This window comes from Sminthopsis crassicaudata, chromosome 4 (assembly GCF_048593235.1).
Source record: "Sminthopsis crassicaudata isolate SCR6 chromosome 4, ASM4859323v1, whole genome shotgun sequence".
NCBI lineage: Eukaryota > Metazoa > Chordata > Mammalia > Dasyuromorphia > Dasyuridae > Sminthopsis > Sminthopsis crassicaudata.
Genome location: NC_133620.1, coordinates 393996824 through 394010143, shown reverse-complemented (window position 1 = coordinate 394010143; position 13320 = coordinate 393996824). Strand labels below are relative to the sequence as shown.

The window sequence follows — 13320 nt, the reverse complement described above, 5'->3', positions numbered from 1 at the left end:
AGTGATTCTAAGAAAGAAGCATAGGACTCCTTGACATGGGAGTCAGTCATGTCATAGAGTCATAGGAAATGGAATGTCATGTGAGAGAACTTGGATCATAGAGTGTATCAAGGGGAGTGATGTACAGTTATCCCTTGCACATCACAGGGGTCATGAGGGTGTCACCCCAGCAATCTGAAAAATCCACATAAAATTTTTTGGCCTTCTCTTCATATAAGAGAAGTCTAGATTTTTTCTTTTTCTTCTGAGGAATTTACAACTTGTAAAATTTGAGCTGATATTATATAGAAATTTTATGCATTTCTGAATTTCTAAACTATTTCTGTCTTCTGCGGGCCTTCTCAGGTCATCTGCAACTTCTACAAACCACACTCCCTCCCCCAAATTCAAATGTAATTTTTTTAAGCTGAGCTACAATATATTGAAATCATGATGGAAGAAGTTGAGATGTGGAAGGAATAGCTAATAAGAAGCCTGAAAATACAAGCTGAAATGAGGCTGTAAAAATTTTTAAATGACTGAGGAATTTGTACTTGATTTACTGTAGCTTACACTGTAGTAGTGTGATGCCAATCTATCAACAATCATTTAATATGTGTTGAATTCTATATTAAGTACTAGGAATACAAAAAAGAAAAAAAAAAAAGATAACCCACTCTCTGCCTTCAAGGAGTCCCCAATCTAAAGGAAAAGAAAATGAATAAACAACTATGTGTAAACAAGAATATGCAGGATAAATTAAAGATAATCAGCAGAAGAAAAGCAATAGTTATGATTCCAACCCCCCCCCCCCTTTCCAGGCTGGGGTTAAGTGACTTGCCCAGGGTCACACAGCTAGGAACTGTTAAGTGTCTGAGACCAGATTTGAACTCTGGTACTCCTGAATTCAAGGGTGGTGCTCTATCCACTGCGCCACCTAGCTGCTCCCCATTAACTATGATTTAATAATATTTCTCTATGGAAATTTCCATTTCTAAATCTTTGTTTATGGTACAGAAATAATTGATACCAAGAGAAATGAGATATAGACAAAGAGGAGGTCCAAAGAAAGTGTTAGAAGAAATTTGGCAAAAAGGAATAATTTTTTAATCAGAAAGAAGTATTCACAAAGATGATATTAATTAAGGTCATCCTTAAAGAAAAGTTAATGCCCATGGTCATAGAGCAAATCATTGACCTCTCAGCCTGAGGCAGTAAGAGAAGATTTATCTATTCGTTTATAGATGAATTATAATCCATCTTGGTGGACAGAATTCATTTATTTGATTTTACACACAAACACACACGTATATGGCAGGTAGATAGCACACTGACTAGAGCAGTGTGCCTGAAAGAAGCCCTGAGTTCAAATACAACTCAAGACACTTATTAGATAGGTCAACTAATCCCTGTTTGCCTCAGTTTCTTCAACAATAAAATGGGGATATTAATAATTTATTTCCTATTGTAGTGAAGATAAAATGAGAATATTTATAGTGTTTAATACAATATCTGGCACTTTGTAAGCACTTAACAAATACTTGTTTCCTTTCTTTTTTATCTCTCTATATATACATATGTAATATGTATTTATGTATGTCTAAATGTTACCTCTCATTTTTTTCCAGCTAAACAACTCTTCTGGGACAGGGCTACTTTCATAAACTTTTTTTGTATACTAGAGTAGATAGTGTCAGATCCATAGTCTAAGCTCAATAAATGCATGTTAACAAACTGGATAAATCTAATTTTAATTTAGTTTTTAAAAATCATTAAGTGAATACATGAAGCATCTTTAATTTTGACAGGGCATAAAACTTTGACTGTTGTATAACTTAAGATTTATGGTTCTCCATAATCTAACTTTATCCCTATATTATGGGAGCTATTAACTACTAAAATCCTCCAGCTTCATCCAATCATTGGTCTTTTTGCCCACTTTTAACCCTAATATCCATTCTATTGACTTTACTTTCCCTACTGTCTAAAACATACTTATCCTATCCCTGAGCTTTTGCTAAACCCACTGTGGAAATCCTCAATCAATTTAATATCTAATTTCATTGTTCCTGGTTTATGATTACTAAAGAGAAATGCAGAATTGCAAAAACTTGGTCCATTAAAAATTCATTCACTTCATTTTATTCTTCCCCTCTGCTCAGTAATTCTACTGCCCACTGATTCAAATTTAAGCTGCTTCTGCTTAACAAACCTAGTTCTCTGCAGTCTGATGTGACCCTAACTATCCCACTTTATTTCTCATTATTGCTCAGCATGGCCTGTCTATTCTTATCAGCTCAGTATTATTGTTCCCATCATATACCATGCTCATTCTCACAGCTGTGCCTTGTTAATGTTCTTCCCTTTTCCTATGATACCACAAGTCTAGACCTGGAAAGGACCTCAAGAAGCCATCTAATCTATCTCTTTCATTTTACAGATGAGGAGAAAGAGGCCCAAAGAGGCAAGTAGATTACCCAAGATTACATAATAATGCCCACTAGTCATCAGAGGGCTGATTTGGCTCCCACATCATCTGACTTCAATGTTAAAGGCTCTTTTTAGCTAACTATGCTGTTTCCCTTTAAAGACAGATATGAGGAATGGGCCATGAACCTGTCTCTCCAGAGGAATCTCCAGAGGATCTTTCTCTTAGAATGTTCTCCCCTTTTATTTCATCTATTAATGTCTTTCAAGATGTGCCTCAATCCTTTTCTCTTCTCTAATATCCCCCAATGATAGTATTGTGAAAAACGGAGCAAAGAGGAATGTACTCCAAAGTAGGATGAGTCCCAAAATATGATATGATTAGACAACCTACACTGACCCCTAGACTAATAAAAGAAACATCCCCTACAATCTGGTATGGCCAAAGAATAAATGACAGCAAATTCCCTGAGAACCAGAGATACCCAAGAACTGGACTGCTATCTAAGAGTATTCTGGTGTTGCGTATGCAAATAAACAGATGGGGTAAATGCTTGACAGCATGTCAAAGAACACTATTGTTCTGCAAAAAATATTTTGATTTTATAATAATATGGTAGATTACAAACAGCTGTAGACTAGAGTTAGGAATGCCCTCCAACTTTAGAAGTAACTAGCCATGAGAATTTGGCAAATCACTCTGACCCTCCATTTTTCCATTTGTTAAAGTGAGGGGACATAATTTTATTTCACATGGAACAAGGGAAGGGTTAATATCAGTACTAAGACACTTCATTTTGTGTCATCTGAGTGATATAAATCTCCCTCTCGTTATCGATGAGAAAGATGCAGGAAATCAAATTTTGTTTAAAGAGCCCTGGCATGTTTATATACTATGCACATGGGATGTGCCATCCCAATAGTAGGGAGCTCAGGCAGAGATGGAATTTTATATATTCTTCAGATTGAATTCTTGGAAGGACACTTTGAGGAGATACAAAGTAGGTTTCTAAAATAATATACAGAGACAACTTTAATAGATCTGCATGTATGTCTAAGACAACAGACAATCACTGCAATGATCATATATACAAAATCATCTAACTTCTCTGAGTTTAGCTTTCCTTTGTAAAAAGGAGGGTAATGCAACTGAAATCATTCACTGTCACAGTATTTTTGTGGGAAAATGTACTTTGTAAATATAAAACTCTGTGACACTGATAAAGATTGCCCTGGAGAAGCACTCTGCAAATTGGTCGGGGTTGGAGGGAGGGTCTGCATATCATGGACATAATAACCAGCTCTGCAGAAATGTTCCTATTGGTTTTCATCATGTGTGAGAGGCAGGGTGGTGAATTAGATTAAGAGCTGGATTTGGAGTCAGAGAACCAGATCTGCCACATCCTTAATGTAAGACTTTGGGAAATCACTGAATATCAATGGTAAAAATGAGAAGTTTGAACAAGTTGATTCCTAGGGTCCCTTCCACCTTTACATTTATAATCTTGTGATGCTGCTAATAATTTTATGTGTTCATGGTGCATAGGAATTGGATATAGTCTCACTGGTATTTATATTCTCAAAGAAGTAGTAAAAGGACAAATAAAATATGAAGAATAGGAAAATTGAAGGAGTTCAGGAATAAGACCTCTAATATTAGTGAACTAGGAGTAGAAGCCTTTTGCTAAATGTATATTCCTCTTGAAATCTATGATTTCCTTCAAGTCTAAATTCAAGTCATGTCTTATAGGATACCTTTTCTGATCAGGTTTACTATAATCTTGTTAATCTAGTCATTGATTTTGGGACAATGCATCCTCTTGTAAGGCACATTACACCTTCTAATCAGGTGTTTTGCCTTAAAAAAAAAAAAAGGTGAAAATCTTAAAAATGAATAGCAACATCTAACCATCCATTTGCTATTCCTTGTAAATCACCTACTTCCTCCTTTTCATACATAAAAGAAAGAATAACTGGCCAGAATGGGTACAATTGGTGCTTGGGAACATTGCCAACCATTATTTCTTTTGAGTTTGCTAATGAAATGAAAGTGGATAGAGTTTTCAATTCACTCTGTATTTTCTCAGTGATTTTCAATTTGCCTTTAGAAACAGCAGTTCTACCACAGCTGTTAGATAAATCATTGAACATGGTACATAGAAATGCAATCAGACATTATTTTAACTGTCAAGAGAGGAAATACTATCTGCTATGTGACTGTAACTATGGAGAACCATGACAACCTGCTCTGTGCAGTTCAAAAAGAAGACAGGATTTCTAGGAAAATAGAACATAGTAAGTGATAGCTAAATTAATTGAAGCTTGACCTTATTGTCAAGTTGCTTTATCTGAAGAAAAGCAATAGATTTTTTTAAATCCTTCTTTAGCTTTCCTTTACAGATTCATTGGGGAAGATGGAATTTTTGAAGAGTTTTCTAGTGTTTCTCTGTCTCTGGGCATAATAACTACTATGACAAAAATTTATGTTTCTTTAAAATCTTGTTTCTCCATTGTTTTGATTTGGTTTTTGTTCACTGTGGGAAGATAAGTAGTGAAAAGGGACATTATAAACGCATATAAAAGTAAATAAAATTTGAAAAAATAAAAGAAAATCAATAGAGGAGAACATTCAGGTTCTTTCTGTATAACACATTTGTTCCCATTGTCTGAAAACATTTGCTTTCAGAAGTGACTTCTAAAGTCCTAATTCTTCTACTCAATTTTCTCTAAATCTGTTTCCTCAAGCCCTATCTAGAATTAAAAAAAAAAAAATTACTTCAATTCTTGTAAAGGGCTGAAACTCTTGAATTAATGCACTGAGGTCAGAACAATCAAGCACTTAAGGCTAATTACCGATTCAATAGTACTCTATAAGAATAAGCTTGGAAAATGGCCCTTCCCACATATCCTGTGCTGGCCCAATCATGTTACATATGATCCCTGTCATCAGTATAACTCAGGTTGGGGAATAACTATAGAGAGCTTCTCCCTGTTACTCAAGACTAAGAAATTGGCCCCACGTTGGGCGCCAATTTGTAATGTGCTGTTGTCTCCAAGAAGCTGCTGATCGCTCTCTGGGAAGGGATCTGCTGTGTCAACTCAAATCTCTCAGACAGATTCTTCTTCCTGTAGAGAGCTGACAACTCTAGCCCAGAGCAGAGACTTCCTTTTCCTCCAGAGCTGCCCTCTTTTATCCTCCCAGAGAATGAGGCATGGGATAATGCAAGGGCTTCTGGGAAAAATTACTTCAACCAATGAACTTGCTCCTCCTAAGCATGCAAGCTCTTCCCCAGAAATTCACAAGTAAAACTCCCAGTCATGGCCGAAACTAGAGAATTGTCAAGTACCGACTTAGCACTTAGTAAGAACCTAATATCTCATTATCTCATTAGCACTTAGTAAGAACCTAACATCCAAGCATTGGGTTCAACAATTAAAAAGGCAAGGAATCAGGAGATAAGAGTGTTGTTTGCTTAAATGAAAGCTTCCCAGGCCTATAACAAATTTGCCTGGGCCCATAACAGACCATGACCTCAGGCTCCTTTTGAGTACTTGACCAGATATTCATCTGTATCTCTTGACCATAATGAAATATCTGCTGTGCCTCCTCATGCTTCTAAGACTCTCTGAACCAACCATTCTTCTCTTCTTCTTAAGCAAAGGTATTTCCTCTAAATCCAGCCCTCTTTTTGAACTTCCTTTTTTTGAGCACAGGGCTCCACAAAGCTTTAAGACACCCAGATTCTCATCCTCTATGTAATTCTCAGCTCTTCAGTCTTATTCCATCCTTATCTCAAACCCTCACCAACATCCAGTTAAAAAGTCTTGTTAACAATCTCTCTTATATATGTTCCCTTCTTTCCACTCAAACATTCAAGACCCTGATTCAATAGCTCTCTTTAGCTATTTCTTAAATGATTTATTTAAATAACCTCCTTATTGGTCTCTCTGTCTCAAGTTTTATCAATTTCCTGCCCTTTTATCCAGTGATCTATGATTCACCTACTTGAGATTTCATAGAACTTATCAATCAACATCTATGAAACACCTACTATATGTGGTCAGGCACTGTGCTAAATTCTGTGGATACAAAAAGAGGCAAGGGACCTCTCCTTATCTAAATATAAAAGAGGAGACAACATGCAAATAAATAAATACAAAATAAAGTATTGTAATATTCTGTTGTCTCCAGAAACTGCCTATCACGCTCTAGGAGGAGATCTGCTGTCTTAACTCAATCTCTCGGCCAGATTCTTCTTCCTCTAGTGAGACGCCAACTCTGACCTAGAGTAGACACTCTCTTTTCCTCCAGAGAGCTGCCCTCTTTTATCCTCCCAGAGAATGGGCGGGGAATAACTCAAGAGCTTCTGGGAAAAATACTTCAACCAATGAACTTGCTCCTCCTAAACATGCATACTCCTCCCCAGAAGTTCGAAGGGGTAAATTCCCAGTAAAGGCTGGAACTAGAGAATTGTTAAGTACTGACTTAGCACTTAGTAAGAACCTAATATCTCATTATCTCATTAGCACTTAGTAAGAATCTAATAAAGTATTGTTGTTCATTCATTCAGTCATGATCTCTTCATGATCTCATGGATTGTTGCACACTAAGCCCTTCTCTCCTCCACTGTCTCTTCAAGTTTGTCCAAGTTTGTATTTATTGTTTCCATGGCATTATCCATCTCATTCTTTGCCATCCCAATTTCCTTTTATCCCCAAAATTTCCCAGTATTAGTGTCTTTTCTGATGAATCCCATCTTTCTGTGGCCAAATTATTTAAGTCCCAGCTTCAGCATTTGATCTTCTAATGAATAGCCTGAATTAAAGTATTGACTGATTTGCTGTCCTTGCTATCCAAAGGCCTTTGTAGCACCACAATTCAAAATTATGCATTAAATATTAAATAAAGTATTCAACTTTTCTCATATTCCAATTCTCACAGCTATACATTGCTACTAAAAAAACCAACATAGTTTTGACCATATGCATATATGACTATATGACAATATGATATCTCTGCTTTTTTAGTATGCTATTCAGATTTGCTTTAACTTTCTTGCAAATGAGTAAGCATCTTCTGATTTCATGACCAATATCACAGTCTGCAGTGGTTTTTTAATCCAAAAATAAGAATTTCTCCAACCTCTATTTACCCAGAAGTGATGGGATCAGTTGCTAAGATTTTATCTTTTTTTTTTTATGTTAAGCTTCAAGCCAGCCTTTACCTTTTCTTATTTTAGTTCATCAAGAGACTTAATTCCCTTTCACACTTTCCGCCATCAGAGTGGTATTTCTATATATATATAAGGTTGTTAATCTTAATTTATGCTTAATTAAGCAACCTTAACTCTGTTTTGTAATTCATCCAGTTTGTCAATTCACATGATGTACTCTGCACATAAATTAGATAAATAAGGTGACAATATACAAGCCTTGCCTTTCTTTTCCATTTTTAAGTCAATCAGTTGTAATTTGTTTGATTCTAACCATTGCTTCTTGGCTCAGATGAAGATTCCACAGAAGATAAATAAGATGATCTTTTTTAGGACTTCATACAATTTGTGGCAATCCACACAGTCAAATATTTTATTATAGTCAATGAATTGTTTTGTTCATTGGATTTTTCCTCCCATTTCACAAATTCTGTTTTTTTTTTTTTTTCCAATTCATCAAAATAATTTTTAAGGAATGATTTTCTTCAGATAATTTATGTGATTCCTTTTCTAGAGCTCTCATTTCTCTCCCCCATTTTTCTTCTAACTGTGTAGTAAAATCCTTTTCGAATTCTTCTAAAGAGAACCTTGTGAGATAGAGATCAACATATCACACTTTGAGGCTTTATCTGGAGATGCTTTGCCTTTAGTGTCCTCAGAGTTTAAAGTCTATTCTTTCTTGTCTCCATAAAAGCTATCTATAGTCAGAGCTCTTTTTGCTTTTTTCTCATTTTTAAAGGTTGAAGTCTGCTCTTAGGGCAAAGGGATGATTGTCCCAAGCTTCCCCTACAGACAACAGTTACTTCATGCTGCCCTGGTCAGTGTTGCATGCTTCCTTCCCATGGGGGCTGGGCATGGCCAAGTACTGTATTTTGCTGAGGGTTCAGGAGCTCACTATTTGCCTTCTGTAATCGTTTCAGAAGTCTCACAGCTAATCTGCTGATCCACTGGTTTCTGATCCAGGACACAGTAGCAAATACTGCTATATTTTGACTATGAGCTTCCCACTAGATTCTCCCAGCCCATGGAAACCTCTCTGGGTTTCCCTGCACTGTGCTGGCCTGTGCTGGGCTGGAACACCCTCCCTTTATTATTTCCACAATTGAGACAGAGTTTCCCTGAAAATCTTCCAAATTATCTTCTGCTAGAAATATATTATGCCCCCAAATATTTACGGGTTCTGTCACTCCAAAACCCATTCAGAGGCTTGATCTGGTATTGATTTGAGGGAAGACAGGAAGAATTCAGACAATGACCTGTCTACTCTTTGCCATCTTGACTCCACCACATAATGTAGTCAATGAAGCAGAAGCAGATTTTTTTTTTCCAGAACTCCCTTGCTTCCTACATTCAGTGAATGTTGGCAATTTGAGCTCTAGTTCCTCTTCTTCTTTAAAATTCAGCCTGATTTTCCAGTATTCTCTGTTCACTCATTGCTGAAGCCTATCTTGTAAAATCCTTATTTTATTTTACTGGGGATAGTTGGAGATAAGTGACTTGCCCAGAAATTCAGCTAGTTAGGATCTGTGATTGGATTTAAACTTAGGTCCTCCTGATTCTAGGGCCAATGATCTATTCATTAGCTTGAAGAATTTTAAGCATAACTTTGCTTATATGTAAAAGGAATATAATTTTTTTCAGTAATCTGAACATTTCTCTGAATATAAACTGATATTTTCTAATCCAGTGGTCACTGTTGAGATTTCCAAACTTGCTGGCATCATCTTTTAGGACTTTAAATAATTCAGCTGGAATTCAATCATCTTTATTAACTTTGTAACCCACCTGACTTTCTCTTCCATGATGTCAGGCTCTAGATCAAACATTCATTTTCAATAACCCAAAGGGTGACTATACACATAGCTATCATCAGATGATCAATATAGAAGCAAACTATATACAGGATAAATAGGACATTGTTAATAGAGGGAAAGCACTAGAATTTTCAGACTTCCTAGGATCCTTGGTTATAGATTTAGTTCAAATCATACCTAAATAGAATTTTCCTTTGTGATATCACCAAGAAGAAGTAATCTAAAATCAGAATAATACAATTTCAGAGCTGGAAAAAAACCCAAAACAAAGCTTATTGATCAACTAGTCTAAATCAGAGTTGAAAAAAATTTTCCACTACAACACATTTCAAAATTAGTCATTTAGTCTTTTCTTGAAGTCTTACATCAAGGAGAAATCCACTATCCCTTGAGGCAGTGCATTCCTTATTTAAATAGCTCTCAGTGTTAGAATTCTTCTCTTTAGGTCAAGACTAAATCATCTTCTATTCAAACATCCATTTAGTGCTATTATTTCTGCCATATGGGGTCAAATAACCTACAGATTTCTCTTCCACTTAACAGACCTTTCAAGTACTTGAAGATAAGCTATCAACTTCATTCCCTATACCACCCACACCCCCTACTTTTCTTCTTCAAGCTCAGTATTACTAGTTTCTTTTATCTGATCATCCTAAGGTATGATCCATAGACCCTTCTCCATCTGGTTGCACTACTCTAGATATTTTCCAGGACTTATTTTAAGTGATTGCAAGAAAAGACATAGACCAGAGTCATGTGGAACAGATAGGTATGGATGAACTATAAACAGTACTATTAGAGGAAACATCCAAACTGATTAGTTGTTGGATTTATTTGAATATTTGATAATACTAAATATGTATATATATGTGTGTGTGTGTGTGTGTGTGTGTGTGTGTGTGTGTGTGTGTGTGTAAAGAGAGAAAGAGAGAGAACTTTAAAATTTCCAAAACAATTAAAAATGTTATCCCATTTTATTCTTGCCACAATCTAGGAAATAGGTTTAGTTGTTATTATGGCAGCTAGGTGTTCTAGTGGATAGAGTGCCAGACCTGGATTCAGAAAAAACTCATCTTCCTGAATTCGAATCTGGCCTCAAAAACTTAATGTATGTGATCCAATTCTGTTTGCCTCAATTTCCTCATTTGTAAAATGATCTAGAGAAGAAAATAACAAACCACTGTAGTATATTTGCCAAGAAAACTCCAAAAAATAGAGAGTTGGACAAAAACTGAAAAAACATTGAACTACCACACAAATTGAAATTGTCTCTATTCTACTGTTGAGAAAACAGTTTGAGAAAAGCCAAGTGACTTGCCTAGATAGCTAGTAAGTTTCTGAGACAGGATTTGAACTGAGTTCTTCCTGATTCCAAGCCCAGCACTCTTTCTACAATACTATCTAGTTGTTCATTGTGCTAAAAACGTAAAAGTATGGATGGGTATTATTTCTTGACATGATTATTAGTTACCTTAACATGAAAAAAAGTTTCCCAGATTTCCCACTATATCTCTGTTGAAAAAAAATTGTTTTTTACCTTTGCAGAAGAAAGGCTGATCACATGCTGATCTTTTTCATTTGTAACAAGTTCTATAATACTGAACATATGCCCAACAAGTTTCCCTACAGGCTTGGTGCTGATATTGGGATGCCATAATCGGAGGATTTTGTCATCTCCTAAAAATTAAGGTACAAATAATTTGTAATTGTGATTCATAGAATTCAGAAAGTTTTTCCTCCTTTGTACCCAAACATATTTGTTTTCTAAATCCTATTGGAACATTCTTTAATTAGTTTTCTAATCTGCTAACATATTATGAACCTAACTATTAAACTTCAGCACAGATAATAACACCTATACATATTACATAACACAAGATATGATTTTATAATATATAATGTAATAATATAATGTGACATCTAGTAACAGTTTTATAATAATTGAACTAGGTATTAAATATAAATACTTGCTATCATAATTTATTTCTCTCATTCCAGTGATTTCTTATATGAAATATATGTTCAAGAGAAATAGTCTGTCAGGAACATTGAACAATGAATACGCTCAAAAAATTTTAGTCATCATGTGGAATCTATAATGAATTGGAATTGTCCTGTATATTTTATTTAAAAATAATTCTGACATTTAAAAATGTATTCTTTAAGAATTCCTTTTCTTTTTAGTATAAAACCAAAGCAACCAAAACAAACAAACAAACAAAAAAAAAAAGTACTTCCTTCTCCAAAAAAACACTATCCAATCTCCATTTATCAAGAGTTATTTTAACATAAGGGAAGATATTCCCTATCCTTTCACAATTAATATAATCATAGAAAGCTCAAAATATGATATCAAATTCAAATTATGAATTAAGGAATTTTCTTACAACCTTACAATAATACAGTCACACTTGCTATTATTAAACCAGCATGCATTTATTAAACACTTTCTATGTTCTAAGCACTATGCTAAACATTGAGGATATGAAGAAAGACAAAATGAGTCACTGCTCTCCAGAACTTTATATTATAGTGAAGAAGATAATATGTAACAGTCACAATAATAGCTAATATTTATATATTAAGTTGCTATATGCCAGAAACTGTACTAAGCACTTTATTACATTGTAAAAATTAAATTACTCATTTGATCCTCACAACAACCCTGGGAGATGGGTATTCTTATTATTCCCATTTTACAGATGAGAAAACTGAAGCAAACAAAGTTTTGGTGATTTGATCAGGATCACACAGCTAAAAAGTGTCTGAGGCCAGATTTGATCTCCTGTCTTTGTGACTTCACTCTAGTACTCTATCCACTGTACTGCACTGCTGTAATATAAATGAATAGGTTCATGTAGGGTATATAGAAATAGGATTTTCTCTTCTCTTCTCCTACCTTCACCAATATCATCAGATACACTGTACAGTAAGTAATAATGAATCCAGTTAGGAATAGAAGGACACATATCCAAAGACAGTCATGAATTCAGAGAGAAAATTCTTTGAGGACAGAGTGTTTCTGGGCATATTAACAAATTATAGCAGAAAGGAATACTGGCCATGTCCTCAAGAAAGGAGCAGATCCTCTGAGTCCATTTGAATGGCTTGTCTTTATCCAAGGTAAGGTGCATTACAGTTCTACAAAAAAATACAGACCATGCCATGCTAGGAGTTAATGAGTTGCTTTTTGCCCCTTATGTCCTTCACACATTACTAATGTACTCTAAAAGTTTGCCTCTACTACTCCTTTGGACACTGGGTATTTATGGAAAAGTTTGTCCTAAGCTTCTAGAAGCAAGTTTATACCAACTGTTCTTACTATTCTATCTTAGTAAATGTCTTTGTTAAAAACTAATTAAGCCTACTCGCTGATTGTTTATGGAAATACACTGATAGGAGTGGGGACTCAACCATAACTTTGAGTTCAGGTTAAAGTAGTAACCCAGAAAAGAGGTTAAATGAAATTTTTTAATTTCCACAGCACTTAAGATGGCGTGTAGTCAATTCTCACTAAGTTCCTCTCCTGAAGTTCTATTCTGATTCCTAAATATGGCATCGATGTGTGATTTTGGGTTCTCAAGGTTGTGCTTTTTAGATTTGAGTACTACAGCTAATCACTTTCATACATCACTTCTCCGTAGTTCATAAAACCCTTTCACAGTTGATTCAGTTCAGCTTAGTTCAATTTGACAAGCATTTATTAGACATTTAATATGTGCCAAGGCAGTATGCTGACCCTCAAAAAATACATTCTACTATGAGGAAATTATATGTTTAGATAAGTAAATAGAGATGTGGGACAGATTCAAAAGCTGTGAAAGTTTGTTAGCCCCTCTCTTTATGCAAGTTAAAGAATGTAGGCAGGTAGGAATAATATAATAACT

At 35.2% G+C, this 13320-nt stretch overlaps 1 protein-coding gene across 4 annotated transcripts in view; it reads right to left on the bottom strand.

The window, feature by feature from the left end:
- Positions 1 to 13320, bottom strand: part of WDR64 (WD repeat domain 64) — a 175774-nt gene that overhangs the window by 86237 nt on the left and 76217 nt on the right. For all 4 annotated transcript variants that reach the window (XM_074262511.1, XM_074262513.1, XM_074262512.1 and 1 more), the window contains one exon: positions 10971 to 11110. In XM_074262511.1, coding sequence (XP_074118612.1) covers positions 10971 to 11110 — 140 coding nt within the window. The remainder of the gene's footprint in view (positions 1 to 10970; positions 11111 to 13320) is intronic.